This window comes from Perca flavescens, chromosome 15, assembly GCF_004354835.1.
Source record: "Perca flavescens isolate YP-PL-M2 chromosome 15, PFLA_1.0, whole genome shotgun sequence".
Taxonomy (NCBI): Eukaryota; Metazoa; Chordata; class Actinopteri; order Perciformes; family Percidae; genus Perca; species Perca flavescens.
This window is the reverse complement of record NC_041345.1, coordinates 13,761,681-13,785,100: the sequence shown is the minus strand read 5'-3', so window position 1 is coordinate 13,785,100 and position 23,420 is coordinate 13,761,681. Positions and strand designations below refer to the sequence as shown.

General features: G+C 39.9%; 1 protein-coding gene across 4 annotated transcripts in view; it reads left to right on the top strand.

The window, feature by feature from the left end:
• baiap2a (BAR/IMD domain containing adaptor protein 2a) overlaps positions 1-23,420 on the top strand; it is a 57,140-nt gene that overhangs the window by 30,817 nt on the left and 2,903 nt on the right. For 3 of the 4 annotated variants that reach the window (XM_028600267.1, XM_028600270.1, XM_028600268.1), the window contains exons 4-13: positions 2,304-2,365; positions 3,554-3,625; positions 6,246-6,383; positions 13,722-13,874; positions 16,059-16,301; positions 18,221-18,452; positions 19,095-19,296; positions 19,389-19,457; positions 19,548-19,701; positions 19,946-19,983. In XM_028600267.1, the coding sequence (XP_028456068.1) occupies positions 2,304-2,365; positions 3,554-3,625; positions 6,246-6,383; positions 13,722-13,874; positions 16,059-16,301; positions 18,221-18,452; positions 19,095-19,296; positions 19,389-19,457; positions 19,548-19,701; positions 19,946-19,983 (1,363 nt within the window). Of the gene's footprint in view, positions 1-2,303; positions 2,366-3,553; positions 3,626-6,245; positions 6,384-13,721; positions 13,875-16,058; positions 16,302-18,220; positions 18,453-19,094; positions 19,297-19,388; positions 19,458-19,547; positions 19,702-19,945; positions 19,984-22,077; positions 22,891-23,420 lie in introns of those variants that run through there. The other variant, XM_028600269.1, reaches the window with a different exon arrangement.

The window sequence follows — 23,420 nt, the reverse complement described above, 5'->3', positions numbered from 1 at the left end:
ATTAATTTATTCTTTACCTTTCGGATAACTTGCAAGCACCCTGTCCTACTGCCGGTTTACTTGACTTGCGTGTGCATGTGCGTGCGTGGCACAGCCATGGCTGCTCATTTCTTAATTGATCCAGCTAGTTGAAGCCGCCAACAGAATGCCAGGGTTTCTAAGCCTGAAGGGCTGTGATCAGGGATGAGTATCTGTAAGCTGCTTAGCAGGCCTGCTGGGAACTGATGGGATGTTTTGGCCTGCTTCTTTGCTCATGTGTGGGACAAGATCAGCAGGTTGCACAATGGGCAACAAGCCTGGCTGTCTTGGGTGCACAGGAGTTGTAGGGCCTGTGGTTGCACTGAATTTAGCATGCAATAAACAAAAAAAGAAATCTCTTATAAACACTATGTTTTGCTGCACACACGTGCATGTTTCCGGTGATGAAAAGGTCAACAAGATGGTCTAAATAGAATTTGACTAATTTGTAGGTCATTATTTATATCTGAGTTAAACCACTGTTAAATAAAGGTCCATGATTCTGTAATATGTTGAGCTCATGAGACTCTTCAGGAAAATCTTTACGGTTTGACATCATTGTAACTTTTTAATTTGAGTCGCCCCATTTAGTAGCATTCATAAACAGCATATGCATAATAAAACACACTACAATGTAGTTATTAGCAGATATACATGTTTATTTATATGCAATTGTCAGCAACTATAACTACTCCTGTGGGCACCCATACTGTAAGCCGGGGCTTGTGTATAAACAAATGATGAATGACAATATAGTAAAACACAGTTGTAATGATATAAAAAGTTATGTCTTCATAATAAGTTATAATTGTTGATAGAAACAACATTATGTATTAATGTATAGTATTTATCTGCTTACAACAATATTATGGTATTTTATAAACCATTTATTTAATGTTTATATACTGGTTATAAATGCTACAGTAAATGTGGTGACATAAAGTCTTACTGACTTCACTACAAAGATTAGGATTAAACTTTTTTCCAGCCCTTAATACAATTTCTTTGCAGAATAATAATTACATATTGTGTTTTTTGTCCTGCATATAGTGTAACGCTCCAACCTGCTTCACTGTCTGTCTGTAGCTATTTGTATTGTATGTGCTGCCTGTTGAGACGGAGACCACTCCAAAGCCCTTTGGTGAAGACCAAAGATTGTACTGAAACCACTTCAGCACAAGTTCTGATTTCACTTACGAAACATTTTGAGATAGGTTGAGAATGTACTCGTGCATGTCTGCTTTCAAAAGAGGACACAGCAGGGGATAAGAGAGAAGTGTTGCACTTCAGTATGCAGCTCCTACTTAGCCACAAATGTCCACTACTTACTTTTTCTGTACACAGTATTCATTTCTGTAGTAAGACAGTGATAAATAATATTCTGCCATGGTTCAGGCTTGTCTTCGATAGTGCTTCACCCTTGCCAAAATTTGATAATGTTTATAAATTGCAATTTCAATTGCTATTTTGATTTTCATATATCAAAATATGACCTGTCACAACATTATTGATGTTTTAATTAAATAACCCGTATGTATGTCAGACAGAGCTAGTAAAGCCAAGGGGCTTTGGACCTTTTGGTCATGGAAATGTATGTGTGTCTCATTTTTCTGTACATGCAGATCTCACACTGTCTTTCCACCAGGTCTCTATATGTATATGTGTCCTTCACTCAACATAGCTCTTTGTGTTCCTTTTCTTGACAATGCACTGCATATTCAGAAGAGGCAACCTGTAGGTATATAAAAATGAAATGCTCTCACTAGCTGCATGACCCTCCGTATTTCTTCTTCCCTTTTGGTTATTTCCTGTAACCTTTCTTTGAGGTGTTTTATTGTTCTAGAAATCACATTGCCTGATGTTAAGATTAATCAAAGAAAGTAAGGTAAAATGTTTGATCTACACGAAACATCACTTAAAGCTTGACAAACCAGAATTTAATTTTAAGCATTTTTTCTCCCCAATTTTTTCATACTTGTCATCACTTGTTTAGTTTTTTCTGTTTTCTGTTATCTTGTACCAAAAAAAACAACTTTCATCATGTTCTTCGTTGTCCCAGTTACAAGTCATGTGTCCTGTATGTTTGTGTATCTTGTATTACTGCATGAGCTTTGCACGCTGGGGTCTCTCTGATTCTTTCTCTTTTGCTTTACGTGTTTCTTCCTTTTTGTTTTTCTCTCCATCTTCCAATATCTCTCCTCTGTGTTTCTCCTCTGCTCTAGGAATTGCTTGTGCTGTTGAGTGTTGTTCATGTGTTCCCTGTCTCCCTCTTTCTCTCTGTGCAGGGGATGTGCTGTTCCAGATGGCTGAAGTCCACAGACAGATACAAGTGCAGCTAGAGGAGATGGTTGGTATTCTAAGATTAAAGGTTTTATAGCTGTGTGGTTCAACACTGCAGCGCTCGCTATAAAACTCTGGCAATGTAAAAGGTCTCATAATGTCATATTTTAACAATAGCTTCAACACGATTTGTCCCTCTGAAGCCTACGTTGGCAGTATGTTGAATACAAGATAATTAAACGGACATGAACTTGTATTGAATGAACAGACATGCTGAGCTCACATAAATCCAAGCTGCTAATATAGGAGGTGGCTGGGGAAGTGTAGTGGGTTAATTGAACAGTGTGGCATTCAGGGTGATATGATTGAATGACGAGTTACCCACAACTCGTCAATATCAAGTTCATTAGTGTGTGTCCAGTATAGAGGCAGCCCTGGGCATTAGGTGCTCATTGTGTGGACGCCCTGGAGCTTGAGCCAGCTGCCCTTTTGTGTCTATCTGCACTTATTATTACTCACTGTCCATAGTGTGTAATCCTTCCTCTTCTCCATACTAATCCTCCAGTATTAGTTCCTCAGCATGAGTCCAATCTAAGAAATGAGGAACAAAATGTATAGTCCTCACTGTGCAAAAACCACATTGAGCTGAATTAGCTTAATCAAAAGATTACATTCTGATATTTTTAGAATAAAATATCCTGTTTGTTTGCTGGGATTCTGTCCATTAAACAATGTGATGTAAAAGTAGACTAAATAGTAATGTGTTTCACATTTATTTATCTATGCATATACTGTATATTGCTGTTACAAATCAAACCTGACCTTCAGTTTAGGTTTCTCATTCAGTTCATTTCTATGAGTTGAGAAAAAAACTTTCCATGATTTGTTTAAAATGTTATTTAAGATAATTTATATTATCATTAACAGTTAGTATATAGAAATGCATTGGACATTATTTTTTGGATATTTCTTAGTTGGTTGCCAGTTCTTAAGGCAGGTCAGTTTACAATCTAGTGACTAAATATTGTGTCAGAACTTTGACAGTGATTTGGATGCTGAGAGAGGCTTTGTAGGCCAGGACTTTGTTGATAAAACATGTATACATGTAGTGACTGAGTAAATGAGGATAACAACTTATCTATTGCATCCAACTTAATTTCGACAACTTTGTCTATGACCTCTGTATCCACATGCAGCCTCCGTGACTGATTTTTGTCATTGATTTTATTCAACGGTTTTTGTGCTTTCTCCCCAGTTGAAATCATTCCACAACGAGCTGCTCTCTGAGCTGGAGAAGAAGGTGGACCTGGATAGTCGTTATCTGACTGTGAGTATCTGATTGGCTCGCTCTCCCGAAGCCCGAGGACAGCCTCAAAATCCAATAAGTGCGCTCCATATTTCAGCTCATTTTAGTGCTTTATATTACGTTACATCAAATCTGTCGAGGCCTAATTTGAGAGAAGTGATCACAGAGATGGAGGTAAAGTTGTGTTTTAACGTCTGGATCAAAGTCTGTCTCTTAGACATTTAGAGGATGCGTGTGTTTTAAAGAGATGATTTGAAGTGTGTGTGTGTGTGTGTGTACTGTGTGTGTGTGTGTGTGTGTGTGTGTGTGTGTGTGTGTGTACTGTGTGTGTACTGTGGAGCTGGTCTACATGTGATATCTTTAGAATGAGTGGGTTGCAGCCTGAGTGTAGAGCAGCACTGCTGCACGTTGTTTTGGGGGATGGGATAATGTTGCCATTATTGTATTGTTGGAAGGACCACATTATGAGCTGCTTCGACTTACAGCAGAGTTGTTCACAAGTCATTTTTTGGAAGTCCGAGTCAAGTCTGAAGTCTTTTGGGTCGAGTCGCAAGTCAAGTCTGATGTCAGCTGTTTGTGCGACTTAAGTTTGTCCCATCTCTGGCTTACAGCCACGGACACTCCTGTGTATTTAATATAATGTTGCTCTGAAATTAGTTGGAACGAAAGCTTGTTTGTAGGCTCCTTGCCTTATAACTTAACAGGGAGACTTAGCAGTAAAATCAGATGTCTTATTGAGTTGAAATGAAAACCATAAGGGTTTTAATCTTCAAGTAATCTTTGACTCCATACACATCTGCCAAATTTATGTTTGCTGTCTAAATTGATACGGAAAAAAGATATGGAAATGTTTTGTGCTTCTTACATTAGTTCAGATGCATCAACCATTTCAGACAATTGTATCTTGGCGTACCCCTGAGGTTTTAACATCCATTACTTTTAATGAATTTCCTACAAATCTGCCGCAGTGATAATAGCAGTCATTTTGCTTCAGACTTTGTGAATTAATCATCTGAAACTTTGGCTTCCAAAAGACTCAAAGGAAAGCTTGTTGTTTTCCAAGACGGAAGCGCGTGTGTGCTGTTCCCAGCGGTGTAGCGCTCTCTGTTCTTCCTCTCTCGGTCTCCTTTTTTCTCTTATCTCGCATAATGGCTTACGCTGGGTTTTACGACACTGAGGTCAGAATTTGCAAAATAAACAGTCTATATATTGAATGAAGAGGAGCATTTAAGGCCGATCAGCTGTAAGAGACAAGGGTCAGATTCTCCAAGTGTACCAAAGTTTGACTTTCTAATTATTTGTCTGCAGTAGTAGCCAGTGATTAAGACAAACAAAAGTCAACAAGCTTTTGATTTGTTAATTAGGAGGAACATTCAAGCTTAATGAGGCGGATGCTATATTATTATTTCCATACTCAATACACTATTGTGTCTTCCCTATCCATTACTACACATATGACCTACATGCTGGGGATTTTCCACTGGGGAGGCACGGCTGGGAGTTAAAGAGATGAATAGCAGAGCAACCCATATTGGTTGTACTGCTTTAGCTCAAAGACTACGAGGGACTCAAAGGATAAATCATACATTTGTTATTGAGTTACAAAGAAAACACCAGTTTTGGTCCATTTTGCGTTGAAAGAATTGAGCAAATCAATATTTCAAAGAAGCTCCTGACTGGGAAAATCAACAGTAGATAAAGTTCAAATGTAATGTTTTTTAGTTTATTTTTGTGAGGTCGCTAGATGTTTCCAGCGCAGACCTACGGAGCTAATACCACCCATCTCTGCTATGAAACCCAAACACTGCATGTGTCATACTGCTAGTCTTCCAGTGACAATAACAGCTTCTTTTCCGGCTTCCTTTTCAGCCCAACAATGCCTAGAGGATACCTACACCCTCGGTGTCTTGCAGTATGCAAATGTGGGTGTTGAACCCTCATGCATGAGCTCTCCTCAGCCAATTTTGCCTCGTACAGAAACCACATAAGCTTTGTCACACCAGACACAGTTACTATAGCAACAGAGCTGGTTCAGCCCGGAAACGAAGTGGTTATTCTCAGTAAATAAATAAATAAAAAAGCTAATTAAATAAGTAAACTCTGCCTGTAAAATGACTAGGCCAGTCACTTTGCTTGTTCTACAAATCACCCATTAGGTTATTGCTTTGCAGACTGTCACTGATTTCTGTTCTTTTCACAACGCTGAGAAAATCTACTTGAAATGTGCTTGAGATGAGACCCAATCAGGAGCTGTGCTGTTCCAAAATCAAACCTGGAAAACAAATAAATAAGCAAACATGGATCTTTGAATTTGCATGTTTCTTTGATTTAAAAAGATTGAACACACCAATAAGGGGTTTTCAAAACAATCCCACACAGAAAAAATTTAACTTTAACACACAAAAAAATGAATATGAAAAACATTAAATTACACATATAAACACGTTTCAAGGCTCTGTGAGATCATTTTCATACTGTAGTGAAATGAGTTGAATCCAGTGTCTATTTGTAAGGTATAAAAACTTTCAGAAATAGTTTTCCATTACTGTTACGTATTTGCTCACGTACGTCCCACCGTCACCCAGGCTTTTTAATTTGTGGTCCTAATTTGTGTTTGTGCTCCGCCTGTTGCCCCACGTAGGCTGCCCTGAAGAAATACCAGATGGAGCACAAGAACAAAGGGGAGAGTCTGGAGAAGTGCCAGGCTGAACTGAAGAAGCTGCGCAGGAAGAGCCAGGGCAGCAAGAACCCCTCGAAGTACGGAGAGAAGGAAATGCAGGTGAGCCTCTTTCTGGGTTAAACAATTGGAGTGAATATGCCTCATATATAACCACCAAAATGTACAGCTCAATTCAAAATGACATTTCTTCCATTGTGAAGGGCTACTGTAAAACTGTTAAAAATAAACACACTTAAGCCAGTTAGTAGCACTGCTGTACTTTTAGCAGAGTCTGCGTGCATGTGGGTGACTGTTGGCTTGGAGATTTGAGTCTTGGTGCAAAATAATGACTTTGTTCTTCATGAAGTAAAGATAATAAACAAAACAGCAAGGATGGGGGTGGAGGCAGTGGCAAAGAGGTGCCCTGAGTGGGAAGGCAAATAGTGGAGGTTTGTTTATGAATTATGTGCCCTCGCCAATCTTCTGCACATCTCCACACATACGTACAGCAGGCACATGAACACAAATGTGATGAAGGTATAAGATAAGCTCCACTAATTCACGTACTGGAAGAGTACGGATTTACTTCGGCCAATGTGTTTCTGCACATGGCTTTGATCAGGGCTTTAACAGAAGTGAGTCAAAGCACAGGACAAAATATATAAATATGCACCACAAAATGACTCCATTACCTCAAACAGACATTTAAAAAAAAAAACTTTTAAGCAGAATGCTATTTTTTAAGATTAAATGGTTTCATAGTTACATTATTATGCCTTCTTAAAATGGTCTTACACTGTAGGGAAACATATGTTGTTTGGTGTTATTATGTATTATATAGCAACCTGCTGCAAGATTTTATTTTGATAGGTCTGTGTTTTTAGTCAGAAAAAAGTGGACACTGAAAGGCTATATGAAAAGTAATATAAAATATGTTATGCTGTTGGTATTTGCTCTACCGAGGGATTGATTTGTTTGTGATTATAAGTCTGTTTTAAACCGAAAGCATTGGAAATGTCTTATTTTGGTAAAGGTGGTAAGGTGACGTGGCACACAGTGGGCGTTCTTGTGTAACCGCTACAGTACAATGGATAAAATGCTCAAACATTTGTATCAAAGACTATATTTTTTTGCAACCGTTTCAGACTTCAGGAGTCAGACGGCCGACATTCAGAACTTGTCATGATGGTTGAATGTCAAAATGATGCAGTCGCGTGATTCACTGAGGGAACAAAGCAGTGTTCGCTTTGAGCATCATCATTCATGTGATTATTTCTATAGCTAAGCAACCTCCGACAGAGCAGCTCAGGTGAAATACATTTTGATGAGGTGGAATGAACCCTCAGTGTTATACATAACTTAATTAGTTATCTGTCACATTGAGTTTTCCGTCACTCGACCGCCTACTTGCACAGTGTTCTTTCCCCACATAGACGCACATGTACAGTACCATCTCTGTATTAACCCTGGCTGTAGGCCTTCACTGTTGTCGTTTACCAGTCATTTATTGGTTTAGTCCTGTAGCCAGGGGTCCTGTGAACAAAAAGACGGAGCTGAAAATGGCGACAGGATTTAAGTAGAACCTGGAAGTCTGCCTGCTTGGAGGGGTGGATACAGAAATCTCTAACAGGTCAAGGCTTGCAGTGTGAAAACTGAGCTGCTGTTGGTCTTGCTGGGAAGTGTAGCTGCCTTTGACAGAATAAGATCAATACTGTAGCTGGACTACAAACATGATTCTACCAACACTTATGGATGATATGTTTTGTTGTTCATTGGATATGAAAACTTTGATCTTTGCTACCCAGGATGTAGAAAAAAAGCACCTCCTCTGTCCAGGGATCTGAGTTTATTCAGTCCCACACGTAGACCGAAACATCTGCCCTTTCCTGTCTGGGATGGTATGGCAGTGCTGGATTGAGCTGACTGCTGTGTCCCATTGGGTTTGTTCCACTGTGTCAGGGATGCCACGAGGAGATGTTGTATGAAGTGTCATCTTAAGGCGTCAAAGCTGGCAGTGTGTGCAGCATTCCAGTTTTGCATGGAGCAGGGCTTGGGATGGGAGGGGTTTAGTGCACTAAGCCAGTAAATCTCTGTTAAGAATGGCAAGTTGTTACATGTTCGTGACTGCCTCATGTGTTGGATAATTAAGCCTCTGTTAGGTTAGGCGAAGCACCATTTGATGAACAGAAACCGGAATGCAGGAATCTTTTATTGCAAATCAGTTAGTTTGGTCCAAAAATGAAAAATAGAAAAATTTGAAATAAATATTTAGATTAATAAATAAAAAAGTCTAAATCTATATTAAGAGACCATAGAGGCTAAAATGTTCATTACACCACAGAATACAATATATTGGACTTACCTACTGACACAGTATCTTAAAGTCGATGTGGTGACAGGTAGATTTAGGCCACTATCACATCAACAAACCTCAACAATTTAAACGTGGTGCATGTTGGACATGGAGATTAGTAGGACCACACTCTGATCAATTGGGCCTATCTGCACATAGGAGCAAGCTCTTCAGGCTAAGGACTCATAACGTACACTCAGTTAGCAGTGAAAAGGAAAATCTGTCTCCCTTACCCATCAGCCAGCTCACTTTCACTGATCGTATCACAGATGTGGGTGTGCGATAAAAGTAAACTTGTTTGTGCCGGAGATCCCCAGGGAGAATAACAAAGATTGGGAGAGATTATGCAGTCACTCAAGACCCCGTGCTTCACAATGGCCACATTTCCACCTGGTATTAAAATCCGATCTGAGTGATCCGATCACAAGTGGACAACTTTAAATACCTGGGTTCCCACCTGGCTGTAGATTGTGTCTCCAAATGCGTCTTGAGTGACCACTTGTGATCGGATCTCACTTACCCGCTCTATATGCAAATTAACACGTACAGCATTTCCATTTGTACACAACAGTAGGCTGGTTATGTGTGTCTGTATTTCAGTTTTTACTCTCACATAAATCGTACATTAGAAATGTGTGATTGTCATAATAATGATGATGATGATGATGATAATAATGATAATAATAATGATAATAATAATAATTATTACTTATTATTATTATTATTATTATTATTATTATTATTATTATTATTATTATTACTTATTGTTGTTGTTTTGTCTTTTTTATGCAATGCATGTGTTGGTGGGTTTCTGTGAGAGTGTGGGGGAAGGGACGGGGAATATGGGGACATTCCGTGTACTGCTAGGACATGTATGGTACACTCTCGCCAAATAAAAAGATGATTTTAAAAAAAAAAAAAAAAAAAAAAAAAAAGAGTGCGATGACTAATGACAAAGCGCTGCGTGCAGTCTGTCAGGCAGGAGAGAAAGAAGTTTAAAAAAAAGTTATATTACATTTCATGTTTGCTTATAGGAGTCGTGTTAAGTTACTGATGATGAAGACCCAACATTTCTTGATTTTGCTGCATCATAACAAATGCTTTTAAATAACAAAATAATGGGGGACCATTATTGTAAAGAATTTATAGAAAATGAAACTGTTACAGTTTTACAGCCGCTGCTTTGACCGCTCAGGCTCGCTGGCTTCTAAATGATAAAAAGGAGAAGTTGCAAAGTAAGAGCAGGAATGTCTGTAGTAATATCCTACATATTGGTGAATCAGGGACGTAGGGCTGGGCAATATATCGATATTATATCGATATCGTAATATGAGACTAGATATCATCTTAGATTTTGGATGTCGTAATATCGTGATATGACATAAGTGTTGTCTTTTACTGGTTTTAAAGGCTGCATTACAGTAAAGTGATGTACTTTTCTGAACTTACCAGACTGTTGTAGCTGTTCTATTATTTGCCTTTTCCCTACTTAGACATTATGTCCATATTACTGATGATTATGTATCGAAAATCTAAGTGTGAAGATATTTTGTTAGAGCACCAATTGTCAACCCTAGAATATCGATATCGAGGTATTTGGTCAAGAATATCGTTATATCTGAGCTGGATCGCCCAGCCCTACAGGGACGATTTATGAAACTAAAAATTAGGTTATTGTATACCCGGGGCTGCCTTTTCTAGGCAATCACAGGGCACAGAGCTCCAGACAGTCGGGGATATAGAGCAAGCAGCATGGCAACACGAGGCAGTTCAGAAAGTAAAAGTTGCAAAGGAAAGATCAACATTTCCTCATCCTCCTCCTGCTCCTCTTCCACCACATCTGTTATTCTAGCAGAGGAGGGGAATGACGTTTTCTTCTTTATCTCCTCTTTTCATTAAAAAGTAAAGTCAAAGCACAGTCTGGCAGTGGCCACAGATGGCGGCCGCATTTCATTGATCGCTCTCTCCCTCTGTCTCTCGCTCACACTCTTTGCTGTTGTCTCTCCCACTTCTCGGTCTGCTTCTTTGTCTGTCTTTCCTCCCCTCCCTGTTCTCCTGTCTTCAGACACTTACCAAAATGCTAATCAGCTCATTATGTAGTTCAATGGAGTGGACCAAGGTACCAGTAGAAAGGGGTTTCATCCAGAAAACTCCTTTGCACTGTATAGGCTGTTAATAAGAGCTCAGACAGAGATAGAGAGACGGAGTTCAGGACTCAGAGTGAATATCTCAAGATGTTTAATAAGCTCTGGGTTTTTTTTTTTCAGCTTGGTGTCATAAAATTGAAAAGTGATTCCAACCTGGAATTGTGGATTTATGCGGATGTAGTGTTGCAGATGATTACTGACAGACACATAGCAGATTGAAGCAGGTACTGTAGGTGAAGGTGCTTTCTGTTGTGCGCCCTGGAGCGTTACAATACAATTATTTTGAATCCAAAGAGTGCCAATGATGAAAGAACAGAAGAGCAGACCTAAGCAGCTCTTTAGTGTGCGAGAAAAATGCTTTTGAATCCCCACAGGAATGAAAATGAGTGTGTGTATATATAGTATATACTGTAGTTTTGTTGTTGTAAATCGTACTGTCAGCTTTGCTTTTGGAAGGGTGTGAATCCCGTCCCTTCCCGGTGCTTGTAATTACTGGAAGCTGCATTAGTGTTCAGAGCAATAGAGTGCATGATGTCACATTGTCAGTATTTTGTCCTGCATATGTGGCAGTGAGACAGCGATGCTGATCAGTTAAAGCCCGAAAGTAAGAACTGCATTGACGTGTGGCAGGTTTCATTTATATACATAACCTTTGCAAAACAAGTAATTCCAGCTATGATGTAACCTGAGGTCGCTCAGATATAATATTGGCTGGTGTCTGCCTGGGCCTTTCCCACCGCACTCATTGTCTAGGGTTACTTTGGTAACCTTTTGAATGGTTTGAAAGTTGGGCCATTTGGATTTGACAAGGGGAGTGGGCCCTTTACCTTGTTGAGGTGACGCTCCGCCCTTTCACTAAACACTGTGCCTGTAACGAACGGAGCTAACTGAACCAGTTTCAAAGCACTTCGTTTGAGCTTAAGGTGTACAGAATAAGGTCAGGCTGCTCTCGGGAGAAAAATGCGTTCATCAACCCTTCATTGCTGTCTTGCTTGATTTGGCTCTGTGGAATTGTGTAATGGCTTAGGTGGATATCTTCCACTACTTTAATTTAAAAGGCTTTTCCTCAGAGTTTGTGTTCAGTATTATTTAGTCACCTAAAATATTCTTCCACACTTGGAATCCCAACATCGTGGCTGTTGGCAGTGGGGAAGTGGTGTGCTCTGGTGGTTACTAAATGAGATACATCTGCACTGTGCGGTGGCACCACAGGATGTTACATTAAGCTGCAGGGAAACGTCATTAGGCTTTTCATCAGTTTTCATGGAATTGAATGTAAAACTTACTAAAATGCGTCTCCGTCTTTGAAAATACTGAACTTGAGGAGTTATGACAATTCTTCTCTTCTATGGCTCCGACTGAAATAACAAAAGTAACATCCACAAACTTGATGCAGTGTGTGTTACAATTTCCTCATATGGAAGGGTATTGGAGTCATGTGTCACCAACAAGGTGGACATTTTTATCAATGTAAGCCTTCAGAACAAAGTGTATTTATAGTGATTACCCATGACACACCAGCTTTATTTGTATACCAAAAGAAACTCATGTGTGTATGTGTATTTGATTCTGGTTATATATGAGAAACATACCCCATAACAAACTTAAAACCACCCAATACCCCAAAGAAAAGTCTAGGTCAAATTATTGCAAGTAAATATAACCCTCTCTTCTAGGTCAGTATTTAGCAGCAGATGTTACAGTATAAAGCTATAAAATTGGATGCAGTCAACCTACTTCAAGACTACAGTATCAGAAACTTTCAGCTACCAACATTTAAACTCTGCGGTTTGTAAATACAGTGCCTGACATGTATGCACACACTCACAAAAACAACTAAATGCCACTTCCTTTTCAAAATAAGACTCCCTGTAGCTCCTCACTACTGAACACACCTTATTTTTGTTATTTTCCGACACATACAATGGATCAGTGGGTCTTTGTGATTTCCCCCTCCACACTGCAGGATCTTTAGTCATAATTGTCTTGCCTCTGTAGCTCTCAGGAGGGAATAACTGGCCTGAGAAAGTTACTGAGTAAGGCTCTCTCCTTGCACAACTCTTCCCGCCGAGGTACACTTAAACCCTAATTGCTCCAGTTGAGCTGTACAGTGATTGGCAGTACAAGACTGAGCAGCATTATGTCAGTGTGAATGTGAAGCAGGATGTTAATGATAATGTATAATAATTTATTTCTTTTTAATGGCTCTCACTGGTTTGTGTCCAGGGAACACTACAAAAATGTTTAAAAAACGTTTCAAAGCAAGTCACACTTTTCTGATTGCTCTGCATACAGTGGCTTTAGCCTACTATAACAGTAGGCTATCCACACCACCAATGCTGTAAAGAAAACTGCCGTTTGCAAAAAACGTAATGCGACACAAAGAATCTGCTCCTGTCCACAATGCTGGATGTTAGTGACATGAGGACGGATAAAGTATCTACATATCTAATGGACTGTGAAAAAAAATACCTCTCGAATCGGTTATGTGGAAATAAAATTACATCTATAGTCGGGAGTCAATATCCTCTCCTGACGTAAACTCTCTGTGAACTAATAAGGCTTTTTCATCAACGGGATCGTCGACAAAAGGACATGACATGTTTGAGAACAACACGTTTTATAATCTGCCTAACATAAACCTGTTCCTGACCAGGTTAGGTTCACAGGCTCAGTTACCATAGTAACTGACTCTGAGGTTAAATTCCCTCTCTTTCTGAAACTGAAAACCCAGAGTTTCCCTCATCTCAGGGTTAACAAACTCAGAGTTTTCACTAAACCTGCTTTCTTAAACGGACCCCTGCAGTGCAACGGAAACAAACCAAACTTTTTTTTTTTTTTTTTTTTTTTTGTCACTCTGAGGCGACAAGAAAATAGTCAATACGCAGATATTTTGTACAATTCTCTAGATAGATATTATGTCCCAAGTAAATGTGTCCATTGTGTGTTCCCCACCAGTTTGTGGAGACCATCAGCAGTAAGCAGACTGAGCTGGACACCTTCATCGCTGAGGGGTACAAGACAGCCTTGTCTGAGGAGCGCCGCAGGTACTGCTTCCTAGTGGACCGCCAGTGTGCCGTGGCCAAGAACAGCAGCGCCTACCATGGCAAGGTAAGTGTCACCTGACCACCAAGAAGATTCTTCACTATGAAAAAAAGAAAAGGAAAAGCATGAAAGCCAGAGAATAAGAATAGATGAGGATAAATATATTTACAGCTGAACTTTGTTGCAGGACATCATAGTTAATGTTCTCAAGAAGATAGCCGTTTAAGTCAATATTGCCACTTTAAAGACCCTAAAAATTTAAGTATTCCATGAATAAAAAAAAAAAAAGTTAAAGTTCATGAAAAAAGAAATCCATATGTATTAAGAGTTTTCCACTCAAAAACTAATCTAATCTGCTTCATCAGGACTGTGTGGGTGTGTTTTGAGTATATTTGATTGACAGTGATGGCAACACAAGCAAACAACACCTCAACTGTCATGTTTTTGTTGAAATGTTGCTCAACTCTGATTGGGGCACAGAAATGCATGATATCACAAATTTAAGCCTGCACAGTTTTAATCAGTAAGAAAGGAAAGAGAATTATTAGGCAAATTTAGAAATCTCTCATTTGAAATAAGCAAACCTGTCTGAATTTTGGCAGAGCATAGTGTGTTCATGTGGGTCTTTATCGCTCACAGCAAGAAGCTAAAATAGTTTTTCAGGTCCTTTTTTAATAAAGCTATACACAGAAATTAGTTTATGGTCAGAGTGTTCCCTTCAATCATCAATCATTGAATGTGTTTGCTGTAACTAACAGAGCTTGGCCTATTTTCTACAGTTTCCAGTACTTTTGATCAATCAACTAATCAGGAGCATGTTCTGTCCTTTATGTCCAAAACTGGGTTTGTGTAGTGTTTGTTAGGTCAATTTATAAAACTTAACTTGTTTCCTTGAATGCTATTGTGTTGACTAGCCATCTACTTCACATCAGTCATCTGTGTTTTATTTGAAACTCACCTGCTGTAGACCATTGTTCAGCCAAAAGAGCATACTAGGAGATATATAATTCAAAGTCGCATTAGCTTTGACCGCTCACTGGGGCCTCTTCATTTTAAAAATTCATTAAGACTGTAGACAATGCCCAGCTGACAGGCATATCTGAAGCAGTAATCCATCATTGCACCTTCGAGCGTCTGGCCAACTTTTTGTGTAGAGAACTGCCTCACTTATTCGCTTCATGAAAGACTTTAATAGAAAAAAAAGTCATCAAAACGCTGAATGTAGAAAGAAATGGTGCAATGAACAGGACAAGAGTTGCAAACTGTTTCTCACCCATTTTGTTACAACAGTCACTCGAGAATTTTATAATACCTGCTTGTTATTTTCACATTTCTGCTGACATTTGAAGCAAAGAACCTTTGAATCCGAACAGACCCCCCTATATCATACCATCAAAGGTAATGGAGCTATATTAACCAGGATTTAGTTCATGCTTGTTGTTTTGTCCATTACCCATGAGTTTGATATTCTTGGGTAATGAAGTACATCAGTCTCCTGGGATTACTTGTAGGTGTGAGCTGCCTGTGTGTGTGTGTGTGTGTGTGTGTGTGTGTGTGTGTGTGTGTGTGTGTGTGTGTGTGTGTGTGTGTGTGTGTGTGTGTGTGTGTGTGTGTGTGTGTGTGTGTGTGTGTGTGTGTGTGTGTGTGTGTGTGTGTGTGTGTGTGTGTGTGTGTGGGGGGACTGTGCTGCTGCTTCTCTTTTTCAACATGAGTCTAGTCATTAATCAGGATGGGGGTGTGCGTGGGAAGAGTTCACCTTCAGCAAACTGAAGAACCCTCTCCCAAAGGGTTCCTAGTGTGTGTTTGTCTTTGTGCAAGATTGTGTATGTGACAGAGGGAAAAATAGATGGTGAGAGCTACAAATTAGCACATATAAAGGGACAAAACTGTCCATGTTTTGTATGTGTGTGCATGCGTGTATACTGTGCAGTCATACACAAATGTGTGGATTTCTGGTTGTCCATTATACTATGGTTGTAGAAAGAACAGCCGTGTCCACAGGCTGTAAGATGCTGCAGTGGGCAGCTTAGTTGTATGTTTGTAAGCCTCACCCACGCAGCACATTATCACAGCTGTGCAAAGGGCAGTGGTCAAGGATACAGAGTGAGGAGGGGAGGTTGAGAATAGGGAGAAAATAGAAGGTTGAAGCAAAGAAGATGCTAAACTGAGCTGTTTTCTCTGGTCACAATGCAGCTACATCAATATCATTTTTCTGTTTGTGTGTCTCTAATCTTTCCTTCTTACTTCCAGGGTAAAGACCTTCTGACTCAGAAGATCCCAGTGTGGCAACAGGCTTGCTCAGACCCAAACAAGCTGCCAGAGAGGGCAATGCTCCTGGCCCAGCAGATGGGCTCTGCCTCCCTCGGGGGTGCAAGCCCCCTGCATACCTCTAAATCCAACTTGGTCATCTCGGACCCTATCCCCGGGGCCCAGCCTCTTCCTGTGCCCCCAGAGCTGGCTGTTTTCATGGGCAGTGGCATGGGACACCCAGCGGTGGGCTAATTATTTTTTATTTATTTATGTTTCTATTTTATTTGTCCTGTGTTTATAAGGCAATACGGTTTTGGCGCTTTCTTTTTCTAATAGTCAAAATAATCTAACTTTAAGCAGGAGCAAATACTAATTGTGATAATATTCTGTATGGTAAATTATACAGAAATTGTCGTTGTTCTTAAGAGAAGTGAATTACTTAACTGGAATTACTTCACTCCAATTTCCTCACCATTGTGAAGGAGCTAACCAGGGCTCCAGACTAACGTTTTGCCTTGGTTGCAATGGTGCGCCTAACTTTTTTTATTTAGGTGCACCCAAATTTTTCCTTGCGTCGCCGTTAACGATGAATGGCAATACACTAGATATAGCTCTGTATTTTTTTACAAAGTGGGCTAAATGTTCAGTTTTAAGTCAAAGACACTTTTCACAAGCTCTTATTAAAACAGATTGTGATTAAAATAAAACGCAGACAGGGTTTCCTTTACCAGTTTGAAAATATACAGCTGCAACACATGTAAATGAAAGTTATCTGAAATAAATAGCCTAGGATATATAAAAAAAAAAAAAATATATATATATCTTTGAGAAAGCTCCTTCACTTGTTTTCAACAACAATAAGAGACTTATTAGAGAAAGAGGACACCCGGATAGCTCAGTTTGTAAATATAAAGGTTTGACTGCGACCTGCGGCCCGTTCCTGAATATCATTCCCCCCTCTCTCTCCCCTTTCATGTCTTCAGCTTTCCTATCAAAATAAAGGCTGAAATCTTAAAAAAATAACAGACAGAAAGACATAGGGAGACAGAGGGAGAGAGGTTGAGTACGATGGACTGAAGCATGCTACTCACAGAGTGATTGCTGACTCATTATGAATGGGTCCAGCACGGGTCGAATGAGCTTAGGCGGGTCAGCGGCGTTAAACACAACTTGTGTAGACTATGAAATGTCTACACAAGTTGCTGCATTTTTTATTAACTATGATATTCTGGCCATGGGTCACATCTCTCGCCCAGGTCCAGCAGGCTCCGTCTCACACGCTACTCAACGAACTGAAGTTAGTGTATTTAATAACTTCTAATGTGTTTTTCGCCGTGGCGGCCGCAATAACCGAGAGTTACCAGCGGAAACGCTAGTAACAATACAAGTTTCCCTCTCATACTTAACAATATACAGCTGTGTTAATACCAATTAAAACTGCAGAGAAATGTAGCCGTGTGTGAGTGAATGGGGGCGGGGCTGCGCGGAGGAGAGATCCAAACACAGGCACTGCTTTACAGAAGGAATGGGTCATGTAACGCAACATTAAACCATATCGATATAAACGAGATTGCTTCGTTCGTGGAGAGGCAGCGGATGCGAGGACGTTAGGTGAACCCTTACAAATTTTGGTCGCACTCTAGAGCCCTGCTAACAGTTCTCTCCTAATGTCAGCTTGTCCACCTTTGGCCCTCCATAAACATGCAAATCAGACAACCATCTCTCTAGTCTCTTTTTAAAGATGGCACTCAGGTTAATGAGCTGTTTAGAGCATACATTTTTATGGTGGGCAGCAGCTGACAGACTTATATGAACTCTCACTAGACTTCAGGTCAGTGCCAATGTTTATTATCACTTCAGCTCATTCTGAATATTAGATAGATAGATAGATAGATAGATAGATAGATAGATAGATAGATAGATAGATAGATAGATAGATAGATAGATAGATCGATCCCCAAAAAAATGGGAAATAATGGTGTTGCAGCAGCAAAAATATGACACACAGCACACATACAGAGTATACATTAAATAATAGGAAACAATATACATTAAATACATTAAAAGTACATTAAAATTAATTGCTACTGTAGTATTGCACAGGCTTAGCCATTTTCACAAATTTGAGTTATTGAATCCATATATCCTCTTGTTTATTCCAGAGGCTGATGGGCCCCGATGGTATGTCCATGGTAAATGGAACAACAGGAGTCCACGGGGAGGAATATTGGACGGATGGAGGGACTATATCCGTGTCCCAAGTTAGGCCTTCATCCCCTCAGACCCAGGCGCAGGGCCAGTCCCAGGCTCAGCCCCAGAGACAGGTCAGCGATGTCTACTCCAACACCCTCCCTGTCCGCAGGCCTGCCCCCGCCAAGAATAAGAACCCCGTGGGTAAGATATCCAAACAGTGAGAATTTTATGAGCAGCAGTAGCACTGCAGCAAGAAAATCCCAAGCAGAATGTTTGATTGAGCCTCAACCCTATTCCTTGCATTTTACTTTAAGTTACACTGAGCTACATTTTAACGTCACATTGTGCGTGTGCGTGTGCGTGTGCGTGTGCGTGTGTGTGTGTGTGGTTTCAATCACAATAGGATCATCACCTACCAACGTCTATGCTAAATTACAATGTTGACCATTGCGTTGAGAACTGTTGCTCTTCAGTGTCACAATAGAGGAGCAGGGAGAAGTAGCAACATACACTTAGAAACCGTATGTATAGGAAATGTTGGCATGATATAGTCTACAAATTATATCAACTACAGTCTCCTTTGTTTATGGAGATTATACCATCAGTATCATAGTATCAGTTATTCTGGCAGTGATTTATGGGTGTTTACAAATGCTCTACAGACGCACATTTAAGAAATTGCTAAATTAAGAACATCTGCTTGGCTGCTGACTGTGCCTAAATAGACATACAGTACATTACACGTTATCTTAAGTTGGCACTGCAGACTCCAGTTATTCAGAGCATTTGGTGTGTTATGAATTCCATGTCACTGACCAATGTCTCTGTTTGCAAACATCACAGGAGAGACACGCACCCTGCCCAGGTCCAGCTCCATGGCAGCAGGCCTGGAAAAGAATGGGCGTGCCCGTGTCCAGGCCATCTTCTCCCACGCTGCGGGTGACAACGGCACCCTGCTCAGTTTCTCTGAGGGAGATATAATCACCCTACTAGTGCCTGAGGCCCGTGATGGCTGGCACTATGGGGAGAATGAGAAGAACAAGATGTAAGTAATGTATTTACATTTTCTATGTTGCATGAATCCATACTGCGAGTAAAGTGCATTTTACAGTTTAACAAGGCGTTCCCTTTCCTCAGGCGTGGCTGGTTCCCATTCTCCTACACACGTGTGGTGCCTGAAAGCGATAATGAGAAGCTCAAAGTGAAGTATGTAGCATTTTTCCATCATAAACTGTGTCAACTTAATGAGCCTAAATGAGCCCAGGTCTGAGGCCTTTTGTTTTCTTGCCTTCCCAGCCTGCACCATGGGAAAAGTAGCAGCACAGGCAACTTGTTGGAGAGTGATGCATCACTGCCCACACCTGACTATGGGCTGACTGCCCGACTGCTGGCACAGAGCCTAGCACAGACCCGCCCACGCCCCTACAGCATGGCAGGCTTTGGCACACAGGTAGATACAATTCAACATGTGTAGTATCCGTGAACAACACACAAACACTTGTTACTCTTGCTCACTTAATTTGTAGCCCCCCTCTGGTTTAGCATTGTGATGCATAATTGGATAGGAGTAGTTCTACAGTAAGTGAAAAGGAGACCTTTACTCAGTTTCTGCTGCCCCCTAGTGTTTGTAGGCAAGTATAGCAGGTACTTAAATACAAGCACACAAGTAAAGATTAATTCTTTTATCTTTTCAGCCTGCTATTGAGGATTATGACGGACGCTTTGCCACAAGGTAAGTGCTGTTTCTGCCGTGCCCTCTAAGTTTTGAATGATATGACTGCTGCTGCCATCTGAATTGTTTAACATGGATAGTTTTGGAAGTGACCTATCAGAAGAAGACACAAGAGCCAAACACCTTAGATAATGGCATTTCACCTGAGAAACTACATGCTGGAACACTCAAGAGACTGCAAGGCAACTACTTAACCTATTCAGTGTCCAAATTAAATGCTACATACACATTCTAAGCAGGTTCAAAGTATGTTGTGTAGTGGACAACATTTGTATACTCATGCATGCATTATTCTCCAGAAAGTAAGGATCCTAAAAATTGCTTGATTTTTGAGTGTGCGGTTGATGTACACAATCGTCTCATAATGCAATGAACAAATGAACTCAAGGAGCAAATCACAGTTGTTTAAAATAAATAGTAAATGGGGTTAGATAGCTAAAGGAAGATATTTAAAAACAAAATTTACTAAATCTTTTAGCAGAATGCTAAAAGATTTAATTTGCATTCATTCTGTCACTTCTAATTGGCAGAGGCATTTCTAAGTCGTATTTTGATGGATGTCCATTTGCACACAGTGTATAATTTTGTGTTCGTACCAAATGGAGGTACATTGGTTACTGCAAATAGTATGACAATTAGTATATAGTACATACTCTATATAGTCAATATGCAGTATGGAATTAGGTGATAAGTTTCAGACACTGTGTTGAACTATATAGTCTAACTACAATTACCCACATTTATATGATAGTTTATACATAGTAGATTTTATGTTTTTAATTATCCGTTAAGTCTATAAAATGTCGAAAAAAATGACACTTTATCACAATTTCCTAGAGCCGTCTTAAGATTACCTGTTTTGTCTGGCCAACAGTCCCAAACCCAAATTACCCAATTTACTTTTATTATACTTTTATTATATTAAAAATAAAGTTTTTTATAATAAAACAATATAATAAAGGGAAAAAGCGCTAAATCGTCATATGTGAGAAGCTAGAACCAGATATTTTTTGGCTTTTTTGCTTTCAAAATTGACTCAACAAATAATCAGTTATTAAAATCGTTGGCTATTCATTTTTTGACGATCGACTAATTGATTAATAGACTAATGATTTTACAGCTAGTGAGGAATATTGTTAAGCTCAAGCGATGGAGTCGATCTTTGCTGTAGTGTTAAATCCCCACCTCATGAGATGTACGCACAGTGTTTCATTTGAACATTTTTTGACTTGTCTTCTTTTCCCTTTCCTCTTTGCTCCTTCTTGCTTAACTTTTTTTTTTTTTTTTTTTTTTTTTTTTAAAATAGCTCTTTAAAGTAATGAATGCAGTCTAGCGGGGTCAGCGTCTCATTTTATTGTCAGAGTTCTCTAGGCCCAGTATATTTTCACCTTTTAATCCTATCAAATCCTTGCTGACTCACCGGGGTGTGTGAGGTTAGGGTTAGGAATGATGCTGTGCCTGTGTTCTGTCCAATCAGGGAGTACATCTTTGTGTACATGTATATACGTAAGTGTGTGTGGCCTAGGTGCACTTGTGTTAGTGTCTGGTGGAGTACATGTTGTGACAATAGACATCATGCTGACCTCATCTCAGTCATCACTGCATGTCAGCCTGGGGCTTTGGGCACCAGTGTTTTACATACTCTTGTCTGCTCTGAATGTGTTTTTATCTGTATCAGTATTTTGAGACAACACTGTGCTGCAGGGTGTATTCACCCCAACAGACTAATCTAACACTACATCCCTCCAGCTAAGGAGATGACTTGATTTTCTCATCAACAGTAATGTCTGGGGTTTGTCTACTTTTCAGTGACAGCCAGATGCAAATATTCAATAAAACTGATTCATATGGGCAATCATATCACACTAGCAAATATATCTGGATTAAAAAGTGTTGATGAGGGAATTGGAAGTCCAATCTACCTCACGGCAGGTGTGTTTGGAGTTGTAGCTGTAGGCGGGGCAACGTAGATTTCATGACCCCACCTACACTTCTTCAAAACTCTACCCTGCATCCTTGTGCCTGTCTTGTCTTTCTCCATTTCTCTCTGAGTGTGTCCGACCTGGCAAGCTTCCTTCTCTCTTTGTTCCACAGTGACAGTCCTGATGGCAAATTGATTTCGACTGTGTGAGAACAGACATACAGACAGACACAGACAGCTCCGGATAGCACAGGGGCCTCTTCCTCCCCATCTTTCCCTCCTCTTAGCCTCCCTCCTGTCCACTTATCTCCACCTCTCCTCTGCCTCCACACACACCCCTTCTCCAAGTGGAAGAGGCCAGTTTCATCCCTCCTTTCTGTCCTCTCTTCCTCCTCGGGTCCCTCCTTTCCTCCTTCCATCCATCCCGGGTGCTGCTGCTGGTGGTGTCGGTGTGGACAGTAGCGGTTGGTGGGTGGAGGATTGCGTTGAGCAAGAGAGCCAGAGCGGGGCCTACCTGCTCGGCATGCAGCGATATGGACTCTGAATACTCTATCTCTGATCACAGTCCACCATCACGGACTGATCTCTCAAGAGACTGCCTTTGCTACTGCTTGTCTTTCATGCATGTACATGGTTGTGTCATTTTGTCAAACTAAAGGACATGTTCATGTACTGTACAAGTGCCAAAAGACTTCAATGTCGTTGTACTAAAGCCACTGGCTGAATGGCCTTTTTAAGCACAAGTGGGCCCAGTATTATCGAGTTCCCACCCAACACACATGCTCAAAAAAAGCTTGTTTCAAAGTAAGGCTGTGCAGCAGAATACTTATGTTTCTGTTCTGAGAGAGGTCGCGCTGTGCTTTCTTATGTCAGTGCTAGACTTGATTTTACGTCCAGAGGGAGCGTGTCATATTTGCCTTACTTTGCTTTTTTTTTCTTTTTTCTTTAAAACACTTTATGTGCAATGAAGCAACTTTTCAAATTGAGCTTCAATAATAATAATAATAATAATAATAATATATATATATATATATATATATATATATATATATATATATATATATATATATATAATATCAATTGTTTCCGTCAGTCCACCAAATTGCACTTCATTATGATCATTGCAAAAAAACATGTTTTCATATAAATTCATAAAATGTTCCACCCTCAGCCCCATAGAAAGTTTTTTTTGCCAATCTTGGCTGAACTCACTGCCAGAATTTGGTCTTTTTTTTTTTTTTTTTTTCTCAAGCAGCAGTGAGTTTGGAGGATTCTTTGATCTTCTGATGAGTATCCTCAAAAACAGCTGTGAATTAGTTTTTCGGTAAAAATGAAACCACGGCTTTTGCAGCTCATAGTGTTATTTATGATTGTATTCCCTGAATGGTTATGTAGTTTTTGGTCTTTTCATTTAAAACAATTATTGTCCTTGTAAAAAATATATATATATTTCCAGAAACAATGAGAAACTACTGATTAGTTGAAGTGTTTATCTTGTGCATGCTGTGGAGGGAAA